Consider the following 23886-nt stretch of genomic DNA (forward strand, 5'->3'; position numbering starts at 1 on the left):
GGGGATGGGAATCAGAGGGCCACCTTTGGCCCCGCCGGCTGCTGTGTGGAAACAGTGTGCTTCCTTCTGCTGGCCCTTTGATGGCTCCCCTTCCCCTCCCTCCTTGCCTGCCCCATGGCTGCCGTTTGTTTGAACACCGACCTCCTAAAGTCAACCTCTACGCCCCCAACCCGCTCGCCCGCCTCCCTCCTACACCCACACACACACACATATACACCAAAACCCCACCCTCCTCACAGTCCGCTGAGTCAACGCTTGTGCAGGAAGGATGCAGTTGTTTTTGCTGCCCCGTTGCTTGGTCGTTCGGGTTGAGGAGGGAGGGGAGGGGGGTTGTAGAGGAGGCTGCATCTACACGACAAAATGGGACAAAAAAGAAGAAAGAAGGCAGGAGGAAGAGGAAAGAGGCTGGACGCACACTCGGGGCCCGAGTGTGGCGACTGCTCTGGGAAGCAGTGTGACTCTGATGGTAACAATCGCTTTTCTGTGAACATCTTTTCCCACAAACCTGTACTGTCTTGCACTTATCTGATTCAAATACCAGGAGGAGGCTGCAATCCCGCGGATAAATACCAGCTCTTGTCTTTCAGGTTGCATGAGTCACTGGCCAGCAAACCAACATGAACTGCATCCACGGGAGACTTTTCTGTATTGCAACACATAGAAAGGAAGGAAATCAAAATGGCAAGGAGGCACAGCATCGAGCGAGGACTACAAAGGATGTGCTCCACGCCTGTGAAACTCAAGTATGAAAGGGGAAGCACTTTGAAATATTTTACTAAAAGATGCAGGCGGATTTTTTTTTCTTTTGCCTTTCTAGCCAGTGAGCAAAGAACCTTGTCTAAAGAAGACACCGTTGCAGATTTGCTTGATGTGGGAAGAATTTCCGGCTTTCATCTCCAAAACGGCAAACAAACCAAAACAAGAGATGCTCCTTTTTTTTTTTTTTTTTTAAATTGAAATATGAACTTTATTTCACCCATACAAAATAAAAAGAATGTTAAAAGTTTACAATACAGTGTCAACTGTCTGTTCGCAACCATTTCATTACAAGACTGACACATAAACGGGAGCCCCATCTTATAACAATTAAAACAATCTAAAAGAGGGGGGGGTGGAGAAACAAATGCTGAAGGTAAATTTACTCAAAATCGGAGGGGGTGGCCAGAATTGAAATTAGAGAGGACAATGGAGAGAAACAACTTTAAAAACAAAGTTATGGTCCAAGAGTCACAGTATACTTCGGATTGGGCCATTCGGGTGGGGGGAACTTAACGGTGGTATAAAATAATATACAAGCTCCAGCTGCCGAAGCAACTAACCTCTGGCGGCGTCCAAAACAACAATGAACACAATGCGAATCCTTAACCTGCTGATGTGCGGTTGGCTCCAGGGCTGTGGAAGTTTACAGTTCTCTTGATAAAAACGTGACTTAAAAATAGGAACTAATTCAAAAAAGCAGCGGCTAGCTTAACCTATAGTAAAAATACACCTGCTTCCTTGTTTACGTTACAGCCTGACGACTGGACTGACTAGCAAGTGGTGACAAAGCCGGGAAGTGGGGGCTCACATCTTAAACAGCGGTGTGTCGTAGCCAATCGATAACACGGTAATGTACCACTTCAGCGGCCAGCGTTTCCCTTCGCCGTCCAAATACTCTACAAACTGCTGCCCTGAACTCAGCTAGTCGCCTTTTGTATGAGCAACGAAGGCCAGAATAAGGCGTTAACTACCACTTATGGAATATTATCTTTAACCGACCTGAGGATCTGAATGACGACGACTGATATGTTCACTTCGCATCTACTACAGAGGATTGAGGAAGAAAGAAAAGTGCCGAAAAGGGGAAAAAAAAAACAACAAACCGCACCTATCCTGCCTCTGCGGGGGGGCTCGTAGCAAAAAACAGTGACAACTGCCATTTTTTCCTAGTCAAAATTGAACGACCGACTTGTTAAAAAACATCCTCGTTGGATTCTCCTCTACAATAAAATAAAACCTTTTTTTTTTTTTCCTTAAAAAAAAGAAAAGAAAATTAAAACACTTAATGTACAACAAGTTTTCTGTCTCTTGCGGTGGTGGTCGTCGAGGGCTGTGATGAAGAGTCTTTCCCTCGTCTGCTTACAGCAGCCGCCGGAAGAACAACATAAGAATCGGAAAATAACGTTTTAAGAGTGTGTGTGTAGGTGTGTGTGTGTGTGTGTGTGTGAGAAAGAGTGAGCGAGACAGAGTGGTTGAAGGGAGAGTAGAGGGAGCTAAGAGTCATAGTCTTCATCGTCGTCATCCTCGTTTTTGTGCGGCGCGGGGGGTGGGGGAGGCGGCGCAATGCTCATCATGGAGGGGTGGGGGGCGAAGGCCATGCCGCCGGGGGACTGTGCTGGAGCCATGCTGCCCATCGAGACTATGTTGCCCATGTGGATGTACTGGGGGGACGCGTTTGAGCTGTAGGGGGGAGGACACAGGCAGAGGTGGAAACCAGGTGTTAGGAGTGTTGTCTATTCAAATTAACCCTCTGAACCCCAAGCAGTTCCTCTGCGTTTATTGTTCCTGTCACATTTTTCCGCACTGTGGCCTCATATTTCCTTGTAATATAAAATCCTGCACCGTCATGGAAACAGCACAGTTAGAACTTGCGCACTTATGACGCCACAAACATTATGAAATTAACACAAAAGCTGAATTTTTGGATTGTTTATGTGATGAAAATGAGGGGAAGAATGATCAACATGGTGATATCAATACTAGAAAACAAATTGTGGCAGTATGGACGTTTCACATTTTAATTAGTTTGATACCAAACGCTGCCCACAGTTTAGCTGAAAAGTCTCAACATTTTTGTCAAGTTTCATTCTGTCTACTCTGATTACAGGTATACGGTTTTCTTTTTCATCAGACAATGAGTATATTTAAGTAGGAGCTGTTTTCACAATCTGTCAGACTGCCTGGCGGGTCACACCTTCTCCAGGAAACCACCAGCTGATAAAGACACCACAGACGTCAGTGACGTTTCTGAGGAAGACTGAAGTGTCGGTCGAAACATGTCAAAAAGGTAGAAACAGCTCCTACTTAAATACACTCATTGTCTGATTAAAAAGAAAACCGTTTACCTAAGTGGCTAGTTTGTCACGGCTTCTCAGTTGTGCACAAGTTTTTGAGCATTTACTGGCACAAACGAGTTTTTAAATGAAACAAGTACATTAAATTGATTTTGATGAAATAATGTCCAGCTCAGATTCTAGTTAACTTCTTAGACGGAGCTGCAGGTCACACATTAGGTCGAGCACCAGTTAAAATCCAACAATTCTGTCAGTATTCACATCATCAGGTTCTAATAAATAATGTAATTTTTGTCATTTTTTAAGAACAAAATGCCTTTTACACCCATCAGTGGATGTTAAGGGTATTTTTAGAGCGCTACCTTTTAAATGTAAACGTCATAATCACTGTCAAACCGAGTGTGCACCACCTCCCACAGCGGAAGGTGAACCATATACTTAAACCTGCATTGAATCAGTGAATTCAAGACTCTGCAAAGCTTTTCTCATTGTTTCTAGTGGAAAAACAGCGCCCCCTTCCTGTCACTGGCCGTCAAGTCATCCAGCAGAATTGCACAGCTTTTGTACTTTATGCGAGCAGAGTGAGGTAAGGACTTATCCGTCATGTAAACGTGACAGTATTTGCTGTTAAAGTTAGACCCTATAACTCTCAATAGAAAAAATAACTCCTTCTTTTTTCACATTGTCTAACAGATGAAGAATAAATCAATAAAATGTGTTGTTCTTCAACTCACATAGCTCTGGGATTTGATTTTGATTATTGCCTTTATTCTTAAATGACAGAACATTTACAGAAAGCACGATATAAAAAGAGAGTGGGTTGAAAAATGATCCGAAGTGAGAGTACGAGTGTTTTTATTTTCTCAAAGACTGCACCAGTGACAGCTTTAAACTGATCTTGAGAGTTATGTGTTAAAATTGCCATCGCATTCAAGTGTTCTTGTCTTAAAGGGGCCCGAAGGTGCACTCGACCACACCTACTGTCACGATAAAGTGAAAACTACATAATACCTAGTTCTGTTTTGACAGATAAACCGGTGAATTCTATGTTCTCCTGCCTCTTGTGTTATAAAAACGATTTAAAAATCTATACAAAGGAGGGTTTGTATAGCAGACGCATGGTTTTCACAGCAATATGTGCAAGTACCAAACACCAACCCTCCCTCTCCCTGATTTTACAGCCTGAGAGGATAATTACAAATACATTGTGCTACCAGCTGTGAAGTGTAATCTGTCTCATGTGGATTTAGATCAAGTCTGGTCAAACAGTGTCTCAACACAGATGGTCTGTTTCCGTACCTGTGGAACCTGGATGCAGCCTGCAGATTTGTGCTTGACTGAGAGCCGTCCTCCTCGTCCCCGTCTGTCTCGCTGTCTTCCGAGTCGTCCTGTAGCCGTCGTGAGGAAAACAACGGTGAGCCCTCTCACCTCAAATAAACACAATAAATCATCTCTGCCGACAGATAAAGGCTTCCGCATGCAAATCGTCTCCCACCTCTTGCTCCGACTCTGTTCCAGACAACTTCTTGTCCTTGCCTTTGGAGCCAGCCCCTCCGTTCTTGCGACCGGATCCTGGTTTTCGACCCCTGAGGAAGAAAACAAAAAAATTTATATATAAAATGACGAGTGAAATGCTGTTTCATCTTTAAAAACAAACGCTGCTTCTCCACCATCGTCAAGTTTTTGAAGGGAGTTGTTCTAGACGATAAATAAAACAAGACAGTCCCATAGGCTTTTTTGGGACAATACTTTGTGCATTAATGCCCATTTCAGATAGATGTTTTCAACAAAAAAAAAAAAAACACAGCCACATTTCAGGAGCTCGTAAACAAATTAAAAGTTAGAAAGTTATTCTGCAGCATAAATCTTCTGGAAATGAGTCCCCGTGCAAAGTTAAGATAACTCCAAGGGAGGAGTTTGACCGATACTATTGGTGGAAATTGAGCCGTTTATATTTTCAGACGCTGTGACTCCACATGCCTCATCCCAACAGCTGACACAAATTGTCTAAATATTAGGAGCTAACACCCACTTTAAATTGAATCAGAATCAAATCAGCCACACTTCTAGCGAAAAGAAGACTTCTTACTCATTTAATTTATGTGTAATTCTCTGCCAAGCTCTCTGCTACAAATTAGCTGCGGTGCCAGTGTTTGATTTGACAGTCAATACTGCTTTTTCTCCTCTACAATTCCTCAATAATTAATTCTCGCTGTGTGGAGCTGGGGGAAAGAAGAAAAAAAAAAGTGCCTGCTCTTTAATTTTCTGTTTTTGTTTTTTTTGTAGTTAATCTATAATCACAAAACAAAATGGAAACAGTAATGAGGTAACCCTGCAAGGGTAACAAACACATCGGTGCAGTCAGTTTCGATTTAGAGCAGTATCTGTTTGGAGAAAATGAAAAGAAAAGCAACCCCATGTCCATATAAAGAGTGTCGTTCTGTTAGTTATGAATCACTGATTTCCACCCTAAACCAATGCGGTTGCGTGTAACCATTTATCAGAGATGACTGATTAGATATTTCCTTAGCAAGTGAGTCAAAAGTAGCTGACTCTTTGCAATGTATCTCTAATAATCCTCCTACTGTTGAGCTTGTGTAAAAAAAAAAAAACAAGTCGTGACTCCTTAATTGACAGTCACTGAGCAATACAAACTTATTTGTGTGTCTTGGCGTGACCGATACCTGCGTGGGACTTTTTCTCCTCCCCCCTCGGTGTGGTTCTCCTCCCCCTCGCCCTGCATGTCCGGCACCGTCGCCACCAGGTCTTTTAAGAAATCAAACTGTTGCTCCAGCTCAATGCATTGCTTTCTGTAAACACACAGTCACGCTTTTCAGTCATTGCCTGCCTTCCCGGCACTCAGAGCGGAGTAAAAACTCAACATAATGCGAAACAGACAGAGTGAGATAAATGGTGTTATATATTCATTTCAACAACGTGTACAATCTGAGTCACACTATAAGATTCTCTTGGCAGCCACGTCTTACTCATGCTCAGAAATACTTTCAGATACAAGGGATTTGGCAATGTGTTGCAAATCCGCTCGGCAGCGCTGTCGGGATAACTCGAGCATAGCAGGTACTCCCACAATCCACTATATCATTCTATGTAATAAGGTGCATTAAAGTGTCTTCTTCTAAATCCAAAGGAAATGAAGATATAACACCCTTTTCAGCTGCATGCATCCAAAATCAAATTACAACTTTATATATGATTTCCTATTATTATTATTCCGTTGCCTGAGTTCACATCTGCGGCACGTCAGTCAGAATGAATTACGCAGAGGAAGTCTCCCATGAAATGGAACTCCAGCACACCAGGCTTATTAATGCAGACAAACACAGAATACTTACAGATGTGACGTCGTCATTGTCTTTGCGTTCCTAGATTGGGTGACTTGACAAGCCTTTGTAAGCAATGATTCCAAAAAAAGCTCCAGGGCTCTCGCTGACGTCTCGGTTAAGGAAATAACGCAGCAGCAGCTTCTGTGCCCATTACTTAAATAAAACAAACTCACTGACATAGCCTGGTTATAGCACAAAGCCTCATCAGATTTAATTATGAGAATTGAAAACATAAACAGTTTGCCTGGGTTCAAGACAACAGGCTGATCACACAGCAGTCATTACAATAAATATCAGTGATGTAAAAAAAATGCCACTGCCTTCTGCTTAGGCAAACTCATAACAGTTGTATTCAATATTGAACAGAGCTGCACAATATTGGGGAAAAAAACTGACATTGCATTATTTTGTTTGTCTGTGATATATATTGTGAAAATGCAGGAATTTTCCACCAGATGACTTGAATAACTCTTTACAAAGAAGGGGAGGGGATCAGCCTTGAATATCAAACCTAATTTTAACTTGGAGACATTTGTTTTCAGTGCAAACCATCTGGAACCTTTCTCATACGGTGTAACACTGGCAAAGGCATCTGAAATAGATGTTTTCCCTCCGATGGCGTTTAGATCTGGCTTTGCACTCGTCATACAGAGCTATGTCGGTGCCGATTTAAATGATTAACAAAATATCTGAGTTGCCTCATGGCGTGGGAACAATTGCAAGATGCTGCTTAGAGAGTAACTGCTTTTGTATAACTGACGTGTTTCTTTTTGCAAACAAATCTTCCCCCTTTCAGCGTTTCTCTCCCGCTCCTCGCTCACTTTGCCGTGCACATTATGCCGACATGTTAAAAAAATTCTGTCTTGTAAAGGAAGTTAAAAAGAAAACTGCACATCCAAAAACGCTTAAATCAAATCAAGTCAGCCTCTTGTATGATCAGACAGCAAAAGAAGTTGTAGCAAGATATGTGTGAGTCTATTTGCTTTATTTCACTTTCCTGCAATGTGACTCCTGCACATGTCACAATGTCAGTCCTAAAACAATATAGCCCTAATCACTTTTTCTTTCATTATTAATTCATCTTCTATTTCACCGTCTTCTATTGTTGATTTTTGCAGTCAATCATTCAAAAACTGCAAAAACCTGTGGAATTTGCAAACTGAATATTTTCGTGAGGAAGGATACAAATAATAACAGGTACTGCTGCCGCCACTTTTCCTATTTCTTCATCCGTCTGCATAATCTTCTTAATCCTTGCCTGAAAAGAGAAGAAGTCCAAATGATGGATGCGTGTGCAGTGAGTCAATACGTGTGAACACAGTGACACTACAGAGTTGTATCATTTCTAATAACGTGTCAGTTCACACAGAGTTCAGGAAACATGCTGCTGCACTGAATCAGATTTTACCCAGTCTTTATATGTGTGTTCAGTGGGACCAAAAACTAACTTTTAGCAGATTTTAATGAATTTATGTCTTCTTTATCCACACCTAGGAAATTCTCTAGACTATCTTGCATTGTTTTCTTTTGTTGCTTTGCATTGATATCCTGATTCACTTCTCCAATTGTCAGTTTCATGTTCAGGGTTTATTTCAAGGATACATGTTGGAACATTTGGTGCGTCAAAAATAAGCATCACATGATGTTACATTTCAACATATAGACGACGTGGAAGCAGCTCTACGCTTGCACACATAATGACAGCATACAGATCCCTATGCACGCCACGTTTCGGTGATCACAAATGAGTTCTTTTCATCATTTTGGCATGTCAAAATAGCAAAAATGTTTCCTTTAGCTGGCCATATTTGCAGTGTATCAAAGTCTACTGTTGATGGAGGCCTGAAAAGCAGGAAGTATGGATACATCTATATTTCTATACACTATCTAAGACCCTAATACCATCCTTGTTTGAACATTTTGACTTTTTCTTCATTTTCAATTAATTGTGAAAATAACTAAAATATGACCTGCTGAAACCATCTAATCATTTATATCTGTTGGAAGCATTTTTTTCTCAGTGTCCTCATCAACCTTCATGTCTCTTGGCTTCCCACATAAGATGTTTTGAAAGTGAAAATGCAAAAATTCCCAGGTCTGAAATCATGTGAAATTATTCACAATCAGCCTAAATGTTTTACTTTCGAGTCCCGAATGGAAACTAAATAAGCTCTAACAAAATCAGAGACCATGGAGCAGCACATCCACCTGAGATGACACAAACTGACCCTGACAACAGACTTCAACATCGATTTGAACTCAATGTTTAACTAAAACGTCAGCAAAACAATAGTCACTTTTTCGAAACGGGAGAATGTTAGTAAAAAAAAAAAAAACTCCTTCCTGGTACGTTAATCAGATTAAAGCAATGTGTGCACTGTAAATACCTCTAAGGATTGCTCACTATGCAGCTAAATATAACAGTTTGGCTCAGCTTTGTAACGTTCACATTAGCTTTACATGCTAAAAACATTAATTAGTGGGCTCACTGGGTAAGTTGCGTCGCACGCCTGAAACGCAACTTAACAAACACTAAGATGAAAGTTAGCTAGCTAAATCAACGACTTCTCTAATGCACTTGGCATTTTATCTGAACTAGCTTGCTAGTCGGCTTCTTGGCTCTCTAGCAACAAAAGAGGCCAAATCCGATTCAAGCTAGCTAAAGTAGTTAGCTTTCGATTTCAGAGTTTGCTAACGTTAGCTAGCTTTAACACCGGTTCGGCAAACTTACCGGAGGGAACCTGGCGTTGTATTTCTTCTTTTTGCTGGGCATATCTAAATTACCTGGGTGGCTAAAGTAAAATAAAAAAACGGACTATATCCTGAAATATTCTTCTATATCATATATAATTCAGCTCCACCGCGCACACACCGGATAGCGGTAGCTACCCGGCTAACTCGTTAGCACGTCGTCGTCACTCGTTCCTCGTTGGCCGGCAGGTCGGTTGTTTGGCTGCGCAGGGTCACAGCGCCGTCCGCTCCGTGCACATGTTGTTCCGCAACTTGTGCTGAAATACACTCACAAAACATGAGCTAATAAGACAACAGTGGCGCCAAACGAAATCAAAAAATAACAGAGAAATTCTAGCTTGCATATTTACGGATCTACACAACCTAAGGAACCTGCTGTATTCGTGTAAGAACATAATTGAATCGAGTATAGCAACATTAATGCTTAAAAATAATCCCAATGTTACAGCAGGGGTGTATTGTACTAGTTAAAATAAAAAAACATATCTTTATTGTATCATTTGTGTGACGAAATTAGAAAAATTGTAGGTTATGTAGCGGATACTGAAGGCACTAATAGTTAAGTTCCACACATTCTATTGGAGTTTGTCATATCGCTCTTTGATACAGAACAGCAGCGCCGCGCTAGTGCGGAAGATCAACACTGGACAACAAACTTCGACATCTGCAGGTAAATTAAGCCTTAACGTCCAAAGTTTACGATAAATGTGCGGTTATTTATCTCGTCTGTAGGCAAACTGTTCCCGTTGTAGCGTCAGTTGTGTCCAGCAGCTGGATGTAAACAGCTAATCTTTGTCTAAATTTGTCAGCCAGACGAATATGCGCCTATTGTAAACGGTTAGCATTTCGGCTAGCTGCATTGCTAGCTACACTTGCAAATAATTTCTGCGTGTTTAGTCACATGTCAGCTGTAGATGGTAAACAAACGAGTCAAACAACTCTTGTTTTTGTGAAAGATTCAGCGGTAGAGAAACGCTGTGGGTACTGAGTAAGTGTTGCTAACGTAGCAGGCTAGTTAGCCGCGTTCGCAATCACTCCAACTCCCTCAGGACTGAAAGCTAGCTCACAGGCGGGGACCTGTGGTTAAAACGTACATTTTAATTCACAGCACTTGTTCTCTTCAACAGGGCAAGCCCCAGGACTTGTTTAATAGTCTCACACTGCCAGAAAAATGGAGGAGGAAGAAGCTCCTGTAGATGGCGAGGTGGAGACCCCCTTTGCTGCAGAGACCTTTGCAGCTGAGGCCATGGCTGCAGACATGGACCCCTGGATTGTGTTTGACTCCAGAAGAACTCCCAGATCCGAGTTCGACGGCTGGCTGGAGAGCAACAGGCCCTCTCAAGTGTACAGATTTGGTGATGAGGAGGGTGGTGTCAGCCCCGTGGGGTGGATTGCTGTGCTGGGCCCAAACCACTGCCCCAGTGGGGGGGACGTTATGGGTCTCCAGGAGAGTTGGGAGAAACTTTTGGCCAGCTGCCGGCCTCTCAGCTTCCAGACAGTGAAGGAGCTGGCCCTGAACCACGGGGTGCTCACGGGCAAGTGGCTGATGCACTTGGACTCTGGTTTCAAGTTGGACCATGCATGGGAGTGTGTGGCCAGAGCAGCCCTAGATGGCAAGATCTCCCTTGTCAAAGTGAGCCCCTTTAATCCCAAGGCAGAGGGCAAGCAGGTCATTTGCGCCTACAACCAGAACTTCACTGATGAGAGCGAGGTTATCAGGCTGGATTCAGTCATTCGTGCCACGGGGGTCAAGTGCCCTCTCTCCTACAAGCCGGACGTGTACACATACCTGGGAATCTATCGAAACAATCGCTGGAAGCTTTGCCCCACCATATACGAGAGCAAATTTGACCTGGAGTGTGTGCCCAGGCGGTCCCACATTGTCAACAAAGTCACCAACCTTGAAGTAACATAAGCCAAGAAGGTAGTTTTGCAGGATGGGTTTATGAAGAGCCCATTAGTAATTCCATCTGCTTGGTTGTGCAGCACAGTTCACTGACTGCAGTTCTGAAAGTCAGTGGTCACATTTTGATCGCAAGTTCTTCCTAAATGTTATTTCAATCTTGTCTTCTCATGCTTTAATATTTTGTAAGTGACCTGGAATACTGTCACATATTTTTTTTTTTTTGTGTGTGTGTATTGAATACATTGTATTCACGAGTAAGAATATAACAAACTAACACTTAATAGACTGGCAGGGTGGTTGAAGTCCTTGATTTGGATGCACATTTTCAAGGGACAGTTTGCACCCAGTGAAGCACTTCTTTTTGACAACGTATGCTGTTTGCTTTGTACTGAATCACAATTACAGAGTTGCCAAATAAATATACTTTTGAAGACCATCTTTACATGTTGTGGTTTTTTTTATTGCCAAGAAAAGTGTTTTGAATGTTAACAGTTAGTCATTCATTACAGTCAAAATTGCATAATTATATTTTGCTTACATCACACGTAAAAAAACAAAACAAAACTGCATAATTACATCTCAATAAAGCATCTTTTACTCGAGTATAGCAAGTTGACCCACAGGTCTGACACAGTTGAGTTAAACTGCAGCCATAATTCATAAAATGACTGTAGAAAAACTGATTAGAGAGCAGGGGAAATGATACCGCCGGACAAAAAGCAAGACCTTTCTGCTATAAGCATGTACTTAATATTGTTTGATAGTTATCTACACGTAGACCTTCATTTGGTTCTTTGCACATTCAGACAGTCACTGCCAACCTTCAGAAAACATTTAAACACATTTAATATAACCCAAAGGGATATTTACTGAAAAGAACAGTGGGCACAATTTGCATAGACTTACCTCTAAATCTGATTACATTCTTTCAGAGAAATAAAAAAAGCCCGTTGTATTAAGTAGAAACACAGATCAAACCTGAACATTTCTGTGACCAGAGCTACCAAAATTGTTCAAATAACAGTACAAGCACATGCTCTACATGTTCCATCAAAACCATCTCAACTGATGCTTTCGTCAGAGCACCTGAGGGGTGTAAAACGAGATGAGATCAACAAAGTCAGGCTTTCTTTCTGTTCGACAAAACCTAAAACCAAAATCACAGCAGTGGTTATCATTTTTCTTTAAAAACCGGGTGTTTTTCATAAGGCTCTGTGCACGTTCCCGTAAACGGGGCCATTTTAAGCTTTATTGGACATTTTGGTGTGCAGCCGACTTCAGTCAGGAGGAACAGTTTTTTATCATGAAGACCTACGATTAATATAGAAGCGGGTGGAAATTTGTGGACCATGTTGATTAACAGTTATTTCTCATAAAACAGCTGCACATCAGAGCTCTAAAACATTTAAACATGACACTCGAGAAGTGCATCTAGGTCTGACACTGTCCTGTGATGAAGGATATGTGGAAAATGTTTTTAAAAAAAAAAGGTGAAATTAGTGGTATTGATTGAAAACCTACTGTGATAAAAAAAAAATCAATGCACTTTGCAGTTTTATAATCTTTGATCTATTAGCTGTAAGGCCAGCAGTGTGAAATGAACAAACAAATCAGGACCGAGCATAAAAATATATAGATTTTCTACATCATCGACTGAATGTATGTCGGTTCCCGTGGCAACACAACGTATACAGTATGCCTACCGTAACTGCACGGTTTTGTTCAGTGGCTTTTTTTAACATATGGTCAAACAGGATTGTAGATACAACGTATTCCATCACCTGAAAAGCTGTATTTTCCAGAGAGAATTTGGTCAGGAAATAAATTAAAAAGGAGAGTCACCGTTATGACATTGAAAACCCTTGACCCCTCAACATACCTTGCTAACCCATCAATCTCATTGTACACCCCTCTGATCTGATTGTCTTTTTGAAAAACAAACACTTGCTGGTGGATCATCTTCCACTATTATTGTTGACACTCAATGAAAGAGTTAATGACTGATGATAAACATGAGACTAATCAATGGGATGAAATCTGATTATGTACCCTGCCCATGCCCTGTGTTTTAACAAACAGTATATAAGATTGGGCCAAACCCACTAACTGCATACCACAAAAAGTCTTTGCTTGTATTTCAATGCGTATGTCCACAATAAGCTGTTCTGCTACATTCTATCTCCTTCAGCTCTTCATGTCCACCGTCCTTTTTTTGTCTGTAGTAACAGCGAAGGAGGCAAAAGGAGTAAATAGAAGTGGTCTTTGTAAAAATGTATTTAAAAAAAAAAAAAAACTGTACACGCCCTTTAAGTTTGGTGTCCTGACACAAACCCAACTTGGTTTCCACCATTCAAAATGGACATAAGACGGTCCTCGTCAGCGGACATCAGCTCATCAAACTCATCGAGTACTGGCTGTTGGCTGTTGTTGCTGGGCGGAATACCAATCATGCCCTCGTTCTGAAGCAGGTTGACAATGCTGTGGGGGTAATTCATCCAGGTGCTTCCTGGGTTGCTGGCGGGGTCAGAAGTGTTCTGGGAGACTGCACTGTTCTGGGCAACAGTTGAGGAGCTGGACGGGACAGCTGGTTGGCTTGAAATTTGACCCAACATAGTGGTGCTGTTTCCTTCCACACTCATGAGGTGGGGGTCCAGAAGGTCCTCGAAATCATCCATGTTTAGGCTGTCCAGGGTGCCTGGTACCTGGGCTTCGGAAAAGCTAGGGAACTCTGGGATATCCTCGTCCACAAGTGCTGCGTCCACCCGGAATTGAGAGCCCTGGAGGGTGAAGGCGCTGCTGGTCTGTGAGGAGGCTACGTTTGCTTGGGAAGCTGCCGGCTCCTGGGTGATGCCAGAGGAAATGGGGAAGAATTCCTGAAGGTCTGCAATGTTGACTGTTGAGTAGTCCTGGTTGGCAGAGGGGGCGGTGGTAGAGGACGAGGAGGAGGAGGCTGGTGCTGGGCTCATTGTAAAGTTGGTCACTGGAGTGGCTTTGGGCTGGGAGCCCAGGTTCAGACTCTCAATGATCTTCCATGTTTGGTTGGTAGTTGCAGCTGAGATTGAAGAAGGGGTCTCTACCTTGGGCTGCACTGAGAAGAGCTGGCCTGGCGGAGTGTACGTGTAGGAGGGCTGGGGTTTTGCCCCAGTGGCAGCAGGGGGCACCACAGCTGCTGGAAACACAAAGTGCAAGAAATTTTAGTTCCACTACTGAAAATCCTTGTAGTCTAACATACACTTTGTACTAAAACTCCAACTATTAATCATCAGTTCAAAGTTGTCTTTTTGTTGCAACACACATTCAATAACTTCATGTTTTTAAGACAGGAGGAAGAGAAGGAGATGGAAAAGCAAATGTCACATTTACAGTACATTCAAGTTTTATTAGGAGACATTAATTATTACCAAAACACAGCATTTGTTTTGCTTATGTATGTTTGGTTTGGTTTATCAAATGTCAAAAAATAGAGGAAAATATCCATCACAATTTCCCAGAATTGAAAAATGACATCTTCAAATGCCCTTTGATGTCTGACCAACAGATCAAAATAACAGAAAATCAAAGTTCTCACTGCAATTAAAATTCTTTGTTCGCTGTGTTTCTTCTAAGTGCCGGGATCAACCAGAAATATTCTGTCTGGAGGAATTAAGTCAATCTCTGCTAGGGACACGGGCAAAGCTCAGCAAATGAATGTTGCTACACTCGGCAGAAATACTGGTCCGACTAGTCAAATGCTGGTTAACTTTTGCATCTCAGATGATACACGGACCCCCTCTCCCTGCGCTGATGCCCAAATGTTGTAAACCGGGAAGGTGGAAAGCAGGAATAACAGCATTTCATAAAACCAGTGCAGTTTGGCAGACAGTGAAAATGAAGCTGTGTCACAATAAACTGACATATTGACAGGAGCAATACTTAACTACACTCAGCACAGATATGTGAACCTGCATGTTTGTTAACTTTTATTCTGTGAGTGTCGCTTGGTTGGATAAGGTGGAATGTTGATATGCAGAGAGCAAATTTAAACAAGATTCGGTTCTCGAGGAATGTGTTTTAAATGGCTCCTAAAGACACTAAGAGTGTTTTCTGAGTGTGTTCTTACTTTTAGATTACTCACCTTATCTAAATGTAAATACCCGTTTAATCGACAGGGAAATTAGGAACGTCCCTAATCTCTGCAGTGATTTAAGAGAATCACGGCCTGTGATGTGAGCAAATAAATAAGGCTCACCTGCTTGGGTGTTCATTGGTGGAGGCTTGGCTGTGGCTGTTCTTCTTGCCTGGCTTATGTACCGTCTATCTTGTGGAATGGACACTGAAATTCCAACAGACATGATTATAACAACAACACGATTATCCTATGATATTATGGCAGAATGATAGAAAAATAAACTTTTCATGAACATACCACTTGATAACATGGGCCCAAGCTTCTGAAACATGTCTCCTGTGCGCTTTCTTTTCTCGGTCAGCCTGTACTCATCTACAAGGGACATTTTTTGAAAAAGTACGTATGAGTATATAGAGTTGATCAACACATTCATCTCAGGTGAGAGTACTTGGAAACATGGGAATATTGCTTCTTACCTGGGTCAGCTGGCAGGTACTGGAAATCCATTGGCTCGCTGACCTCTCGGTCCGACGGCCGCCGGAGCTGCATCTTGACTCTTATGGGCTCGCTGAGGTTAGTGTCGCGGTAGGGCGGCGTTCGGAACACAATGGCAACCTGTCGGTGAACGTCAGCTTGGGAGAAACTGCCCTTGCCCTCCCAGGAGTCCTGGAAGAATCGCACCTCGATGTCCTCTGCACATAAGCAAAAATGGGAGTTGAATACTAAAGCTGAGAATGGATTCCGAACCTAAAGGAAAAATTGACACCAAGCGGCGGCCACACGTTTTCTCTTCGGTGCAAAAGCAGCTTTGAGCTTGAAAGACCCTAAGGAGTGTTGCATCACATTTGCCGCGAGAAAAAGTTTGACAGCAGCTTACAGGCCTCGCAATTGGCTTCAGATATTTAACTTCAAACTAAAAGAAGTAATGTTCAAAGTAAAAATGTGATGGCTCTGCTTGCTGTGAAAATGACTACATGACAGTCTCCCGGTGATATCAGGACCAAGAGTAGAAAAAAATTAGTCCAAGTTTCAGGGTTCTCAGGCTTTTTTTTTTCCCCACAATGATGTAATGTGTATCCGGCTTAAGCAGAACCATGGAGCACTCAGGGGAACGTCCAACATCCAAAACACAAAGCACATGGTTTACAGCAAATACGCCTGACTTGATCAAACGGCTGCAGATAACTGAGAGGGGAAAAGACTTCAATTAGAAAAAAACTAATCTTTGATAACGATACAAATATTTATGCTTTCTTTCAACGGAGCGTTAATTAGTAAAAGGCCATGCAAAGAAATCAAACAGAGGCAGAGAGAAAAACTGAGTTCACAAGGAGCAGGAAAGCTGACAGTTTAATAGGCTGGACTTTATATCAGCACAGCTCCCACGCAGGAAACTTTTCCAATGTGAACTTCATGTCATGCTGCAGAAGCTTTTAAGATTGGCTTTCATGTATGTAGCTTTTTCAAAGAAAATTCTGAAGCTGTTTTCAAATTCAGTATGTGCTTCTAGGAGGTAAAGACTTATCACTGTAAACATAAAGCATGCTATTGATTTGTTTAAAAAAATAAACTATCAAACAGGAAATATGGGAAGTGGGCAGGTGAATAGAGGAAGAAAGTTTCTGGTTCGTGATAAAAGTCACTCAGAGACACTCGACTGCTACTGTGACAGGCAACGAAACCTCACGTGTGCAACAACGGCGTGTTTTTTGAAACCATACTTGATAATTTACTGCATATGCTGCAGTATGTTCTGTTGTTGTGGCATAGGATGGAGCCGAAGACACGGCATTGATGTTATCACTTCAAACAGCTACCTGTCTACAAATCTAGCAGTGAATTTCAGCACTAAGTTGTGGTCGTGTCAAATGCTCCACATTGCTCAGCAGCTGGTTGCTAATTTAGTCTGTCTATCAGAAAAAAAAAACTGCCTGTTGCAGCTGGAAGTGACGTCAATGAGTGCTGGAAAGTTTGCAGGAAAACATCAAAACATTTCCCTGAAGGAGGCGAAAGCTGCAGGCTTGGTTTGATCAGTTTCTCTGGGTTTATTGCCACAAGCGACACTTTTCCCATTAAAGAGTCATTTGATACGGTATTTAAATTTAAATGTTGATTAGTCCAATTAGCAAATAAGGTAATTTAAAACACATGTGGACTCTTAAGCGTTCTTGATGTAAAGTAAGAACTTATGGCATCATGTAAAATTTTATATTTCTCTAAAAATCACGTGTCCGCAAGCAGTTTTCCAACATTAGCGAACATAAACTAGCAGTCACACCCGATCAAGCCCTGCTGTAGTGGCTCATTGCAATAAAGTGCCAAAGGGTGAGTTTTAAAGCCAATAAAGGTGTGTGTGTGTCCACCAAAGTACTTTTTGTTTTCGTGTTAAAGTTAGCAGTTTCTAAACAGTTTGGAATGGTAGTAGACTATTTACGCTATACTAAAACGGCAGCAGAGTGACCAAGCTTGTAAAAGCGCTTGTAAAAGTGCTCACCTATTGCTAAACAACAACGAAGGAAATGTTACACACACCCTGCACTGAAAAACAAGTTTTTATTTACCTTGTTAACATGTCCATAAGGTGTTTTTGAGTGAAATAAGTAGTGGCAATACTCAACTTTCCGCCTTAAAATGCAGAATACTGATGACAGTCTTAAAGAACGGATTCAGAAAGCCAGAGTTCCATACGTAACAAACCTAAGGAAACAATCCTGTCTACTGTATCAATATGTTTCTTGCATGTGTGGCTGAATTACTGCAATATCACAACCTTACAAAGAGAGGATGGATTTTCACATTCTTACAAAAGCAATGGCAAAGAATCACGTTTTGAGGATGTGATTACTCTCATGGGAAAAACTCCCAAGTACGTCATTTTAATGAATTCAATAATTTCCCAATGAGACCGGCTTGCAGGAGTTTCATCAATGACAAGAAAGGGACTTTAATGCTGCTTGTCTCAGATTATCGACGTCTTTACCAGATAACATTCCCACACAATCACAATATTGATATGAAAAATAATGCTTGAAGGAACATTTCGTTCACCATCAGTCTACAAGTTAAACAGCTGAGTTCGCTTGTTGACTGATCCTGTGTGGATACTGTGTGGATATTCGGTATGATAACAACAAAAGCTGTAAAAACCTTCTACTCAGAAGAATCCCCAGTTGGGCACTTAAAATTATTTTATTTGTGCAAGGTAAAAATGTGATTGCATCTTTAAGAAGTCTTTGCTTTTAATGAGGTTGGTGAACCGTGGTATGTTCAAACAAATATTGCATTAGCTGTAACTGAAATGAGCATATGTTAACCTTTAAGACTCTGTATGCCCTGCTAGATAGACACAGGATAAAGGACTGGGCAGTTCTGTGTGTGTTTTCAAGCAGCTTTCAAGGCGTAATAAAGCACATTTCAATGTCTTTGCAACTGCAGTTGTGAAAAACGAAACTACATTGTGAAAGTGTTTTTATCACCTCCACTGAAAAAAAACATACAACACTGCTGTCCATCTGTAAACCTCAAAGTAGTCAGAAAATGTAGTACACGTTATGATGAGTTTCAATTTCAAGCCCACTTACTTAAAAAGAGACAGCGTACTGTGAGTGTAACAGCCCCTCCCTCTGATCTCTTGTGGGTGGGAAGGTTTACTCGCTTTCCGCTGCAGATGCACTGCAAGGCTTACAACTGCTTAGTCAAACCTGATGTCTATTTATGGATCGTTTAATGTGAAAGTGCAAGTTAAATAGTCGCGCCAAGTGTTACTGTGTTCTTACAGTGTTTGTACAGTACAGCGATGTTGTACCTTTTTGCACTTTGTCACACAGCAGAAAGATTTCGTCCCCTCCTTTGCAGCTTCCAGAGTTGCGGTTGACTCTGCAGATCTTCAGCTCAGCTGTGTTGGGGGCCCCTGAAAGACAGAGGAAGCGCGTATGAACAAATGAACAGAATACCAGCGCTAAAGATTGGTGTTGCGGTGCGGTGGCGGACAAGTTGACACACCAGAGACAGCTAAACAATTCACTTCTGTCCTCTGTATAACTGCAAACGTCTGTCTTAATGTCGTATATTACTGTGATAATATGTGAAATATTACGACTGCTGCTCGTTTTGAAAGCCAGCCTCTGTTCAATTTAAAAGTGAAAATAAAATAACATAAAACTCTCTTTTATTCTGACATTTTAGAGCAAGTGTAAACAGTCGATCCTTAAGCGACCCAGAGTACAGTCAACACTGCTAAAAACAAAAAACACACCACATATTATGCAACATATTTCCCACATTTAAACTTTATGAGAATATAAAGAATATTTAAAAATGCTTTGGTGACCGTGTTTCACATAACAACTGAGTGACATTACAGTATGCTGAAGGTTAATTCTTGTAAACCGCTTCAGACTGAAAAGAAAAGTTAACATGAAAGAGGAACCAAGAGCGTCTGAGAGAATGGAAGCTTGGAGGTTAGGTTTGAGTGTGAACTTTGCGATTGTGTGGCTACGTAGAGCTTACACAGATAGTTGCGTTTTATTCAGATGTAATGGATCAGCTTACCCTGACAAATTTTCCCACAGAAATCACTGAAATTGGAATTTGTTTTGCCAAAGTTTATGACTTACTATGAGCAGCTTTTGCCTTAAAGTATCGATCAGTGTTTCCTCTACATTCATTTAGGAGCGGCGGCCTTCCATTCCTAAATCCTAGCCGCCGCTCCTTAAAAATTTCTTTCTTTTTTTTTTTGTTATTGTCGCAAATACATCACCGCCGCACGTCTCCACCTTCACAGCAGAGTCCTGCACTGGGCTGGGTGCTCGCGACTACTACGGTAAACTACAGATAACTATTTTGCTCAGTATCTGTATCAACAATGTCCCTGAGGTTTCCACCAAAGGGATCAATAAAGTTCTATTCTATTCTATCTACTCTCTGGGGCTTAATACAACATTCATTGCTCTCGAGAGCGCGGCTGTAAAAGTGGCGTTGTTTATTCCGCTCATAGAAAAGACCGCATGAGGAAAAAATGCCTTGGTGTCATCTTGGACAAATCTGACGTTAGAACACCCTAGTTTACTCTTTTTAAAGTCATCTTTTGTCGCACACCGGTCTGAGCAGCGAGCACAGCCTGCTATGTGGGGCGTTCAGGGAACATTGTAAATTGTAGAGTCTATTGATAAGAAAATGTTCAGCCGGTCATATGTTTTGCCTGTGACAAGATGGGAAGTGAAAACAAATGAGAAAGTTGGTCACACTGGTTAAAAAAAAAAAAAAAAAAGAGTTAGTCTGGAGTCCTGTGTGAACTTCTGTGTGGCACGAGTGTTGTTTGGTAAACGGCTATGTATGTAGTGACATATGGCGTGGCTCTAACTTGGCTCCTGGCCAATTGAAAAGCAACCGGTTCTTTGGAGGTGCCAGATTTGAACTAGCACCTGGTTCTTCTTGGTAGAAAAGGGGTAGAGTCAGAGAAGGGTCGTCTTGGAGAATAGGGCAGCAACTTACCACAGAAAAGGTAGACTTATTAGCTTAAGGTCACTCAGAATAGATTTTACAAGTCAAATAGACTTTCACAAAACATCGATGGCCCGCTATTGTTACGCAACATATCAGTAGCTTAAGTTAATCGGGCCCGGTGCCATCTCAGTGTCGCTAGTGTGAGTAAACTAATTGATAGCATTAAGCTAACATCTACACGCTGTGATGGAACTGCTGACTCCATCTTCAGATGAGCTTGTTCAAATATTTCTCTAAGAAGAGTAAGACACCTGATGAAGATGACGCTAGCCAGGTATCATTAGCCTTTTACTGACTCATAAATGATGATGGTCAGGTAAAAAATAGTGTAATATTATATCATCAGATACAAACTAGAAACAATTTTAATTGATCAGGGTGTATGAAAATGAGAGAAACAATCTCATTTTTGTTTCTATTTGTAGGTGAAGACTGACTAGAGAAACAGGCTTCAGGGGATCAGCTTGCATCATGTCTGCTGCTGAGCATCAGCGGCCACCTCTTGGAGAATTTCTCTACAACAGCCTTAGAGCTCTTTCATTAAAAAAGAAAAACAACTTACATTGATTTTTTATTTTTTTTTGTTTTACATTCAGCCTTTAAAAAGCCATTTTTAATTGGCCATTCAATAAATAGGTTGTAAAAGTAAAATCTGAAGTCAAATGTCATTCGTTTACGCCGCCACAGCTCCCCGGAGAGCTGCTGCTGAAAAAAAATCCAAGAGGAAACACTGTCGATATCAGCTTAATACACTGCACTTGTACATATGTGTCGTCAACTCACTGTTGTCGTAGATGGGCTGCGATACCACAGGCTCCAGAGGAAACAGCTCTCCCGTGGGCAGAGTGATAGAAGCCTGGAAGCAAAGTCGGACCGAATTCAGGTCAAACTCTTCCTCCCACACCTTTGTCTCGGGGACTGAAGCCAAGACACAGAAGGAAAAGGGTGGAGTTCACAGTCAGGCAACATAACAGTCTGGCGATACACTGCATCCTGTTGTATGTAGGTGTAGTATTTCAATATCGGTGAAGGGTGAAAGGAACAAATGACAATAATAATTCCATTATGATAGCCAATCATTTGTATTTCCTATTCCTCTGTTAAATCACACTGACTGTCACTGCTTATGTTAATCATCCAGTTTGTAATTGAACTTTATATAGTGTAAGAACAGCCCCTTTCAGACTAGTTTGTTAGCTTTGCTGCTTAATTCAAGCTTGAAAAAAAATGACTGATGCTAGCGGTAAAGTATGAGCATTTTGACATGAGTTACAGAATTTCCACTTTTTTTTACAGTCACTAAGTAATTTCTGCCTATTTAAAAGCATCAGTCAGAAACAGCCCTTTCTACTTCAATAAGACTCCAGCAAAATAATACTCTTTACATCTGAGTGCGACATTCAGCGACTCTCCACACAGCACAATAACTTTCCACACAATGACAGATTTAGCAGTAAAAGGGCGATGACACAAAAAGCGCTTTGTGTCGAGCACTCATCTCGAACCGTGAATACTTACTGTTGAAGGGGTTATTATTGGTCTGCAGTCTGCAAGTGATGGCCTCATTCACATCCTTCTTCTTCACACACTGTATGCCCAAGTTCTGGAAACTGAAAGATACAAACACAGTGTAGATGACAGGAACCCACTGGAGCATGTGAGTACTCCATAATTTGCAATAGTTTTAGGATTTGGGAAACAACAGATCTACGCGGTGTGCGTGTTTGCTCCATTAGCCACCGTTTTAATCTGCATCGCTTCTCAACTTTCTGCTCCTATAAAAAGCCACATTTAAAAATAATAAAGCCTCAACACTGTGGGTCACTGACCACATGTGCAGTTTGAGAGGACAATTTAGGAAAGGCGAGGGTAAACGGAAGAATATTTCACTTAAGGTGCAATACCAATAGATGAAGACATTCTAGAAATCCAGTAGGATAAGCTAGTTAAGAACATAAACACTTGATACTGTAAAGATGCCAATAAACACTCACACAACATGGCCAACTGCCATTTAAATACACCTAATTAGAATAAATTAAATGAGCCTTTGTTTCATTCATGTCTTGCACTTCTTCCTCTTTCAACCCCTTCCACATTTCTGTTGACAAACGAGTAGACATTGCATTACAACTTCCTCAGGGCTCCCTCAAGAATTTGCTGATAGCAGATTCTGCAAATTCCACAGTGTTACGTGACTACTTACTTTAGTGAACGCCAACTTTTCTACCGGCAGTACAAACCAGTTTGACTGACCTCTGATACAATTAAGCATTCACAGCTATCCCTAACAAGAAAACATTGCAAAAACACAACAGCTGGCCACCTGTTGTGCGTTTTTTTAAAATGTTTTCTTGTTAGGTTTGATGTGAAATACATAACTCGAACCACAGGTAAGAACATAAGACTAAGTGATTATATATTGACAAAATCTAATGGTTTGTCTTGCGCTGAACGCCAGAACCCACCAGTGGGGTTGTAAGACATGTTATCTAAAAATAAACCACTCCATTTATCAGAGAAAACAGAAACAGGAAGAATGATCAGGATCTCTGTTCTCAGACTTTCACCGCACTGATCGTATGTGACGTGCAGTTCCAGTAGGAAAAACAGCCAAATCTAATCTTAAAATTGTGGTGTTTCAACATCATCATTGACATATTATTCTGTTTTTTTTTTTAAAGGCCAAAACACAGTGCTTAACTTAACTGTGACAAACAAGCACCTAACAAAAATTCTGAGACTACTCGGCTAAACTGTAGGCTGTGCTTAAACAGAGCAGATAGGAGACAAGCATGGAAGCATGTAAGTAGGAAAATATTTCTAGTACGTCGAGCCTCCATATGGAAATTATTGGTGGCACCTAGAAAAATGTCAAATAAATAAATACAAATAATCTTGTAAAATAAATCATGAAAACCATCTTTGTTTTTACTTTTTTGAATGATTTATGACATTATACATTTAATATTGCACAAAAGGCACTTATCTACTTCTGGCCATGGCCGAGCAGTTTCCATAAGAGCTGCAGGACTTTATACTGCAGTGAAAGCATGAATCCATGTTGAGTAAAAATGTGACAAAAGCAACAACACTCAGAAACTGCTCAGGGTTCAGAGAGTTAAAAATAATAGTTTGTATTAACTGTGATGTCGAATAAAAATATTTGTCATTTAGACTTCTGGGGGCTGCAAGGTGGAGCAGTGGTTAGCACTGTTG

The 23886-nt window shown here is 41.3% G+C and overlaps 3 protein-coding genes and 1 long non-coding RNA gene across 4 annotated transcripts in view; 2 read left to right on the top strand and 2 right to left on the bottom strand.

Moving 5' to 3' along the window:
* Positions 1–344: 344 nt before the first annotated feature.
* On the top strand, positions 345–1854 carry LOC103366234 (uncharacterized). The gene is made up of 2 exons (XR_520658.1): positions 345–466; positions 588–1854. It is a non-coding gene; the product is annotated as an uncharacterized LOC103366234 (long non-coding RNA).
* On the bottom strand, positions 933–9339 carry drap1 (DR1-associated protein 1 (negative cofactor 2 alpha)). Its single transcript, XM_008293900.1, has 7 exons — positions 9129–9339; positions 7583–7655; positions 6407–6500; positions 5738–5863; positions 4549–4639; positions 4353–4441; positions 933–2439 (listed from the first exon to the last, which is right to left on the bottom strand). Exons 1-7 carry the CDS (start codon positions 9168–9170, stop codon positions 2253–2255), a joined length of 702 nt encoding a protein of 233 aa, XP_008292122.1. The 5' UTR covers positions 9171–9339; the 3' UTR covers positions 933–2252.
* A 376-nt stretch (positions 9340–9715) lies between these two features.
* On the top strand, positions 9716–11490 carry cunh11orf68 (chromosome unknown C11orf68 homolog). Its single transcript, XM_008293901.1, has 2 exons — positions 9716–9818; positions 10276–11490. Exon 2 carries the CDS (start codon positions 10320–10322, stop codon positions 11061–11063), a length of 744 nt encoding a protein of 247 aa, XP_008292123.1. The 5' UTR covers positions 9716–9818; positions 10276–10319; the 3' UTR covers positions 11064–11490.
* Positions 11491–11492: 2 nt separating this feature from the next.
* rela (v-rel avian reticuloendotheliosis viral oncogene homolog A) overlaps positions 11493–23886 on the bottom strand; it is a 17211-nt gene continuing 4817 nt past the window's right edge. Inside the window, 8 exon segments of the mRNA XM_008293902.1 lie at positions 11493–13401; positions 13403–14223; positions 15283–15366; positions 15460–15534; positions 15639–15854; positions 18968–19072; positions 21451–21585; positions 22186–22277. Of these exon segments, the coding sequence (XP_008292124.1) occupies positions 13192–13401; positions 13403–14223; positions 15283–15366; positions 15460–15534; positions 15639–15854; positions 18968–19072; positions 21451–21585; positions 22186–22277 (1738 nt within the window). The 3' untranslated portion in view covers positions 11493–13191.

The sequence above is a fragment of the Stegastes partitus genome, unplaced genomic scaffold, assembly GCF_000690725.1.
Source record: "Stegastes partitus isolate 25-593 unplaced genomic scaffold, Stegastes_partitus-1.0.2 Scaffold921, whole genome shotgun sequence".
NCBI classification, from domain to species: Eukaryota; Metazoa; Chordata; class Actinopteri; family Pomacentridae; genus Stegastes; species Stegastes partitus.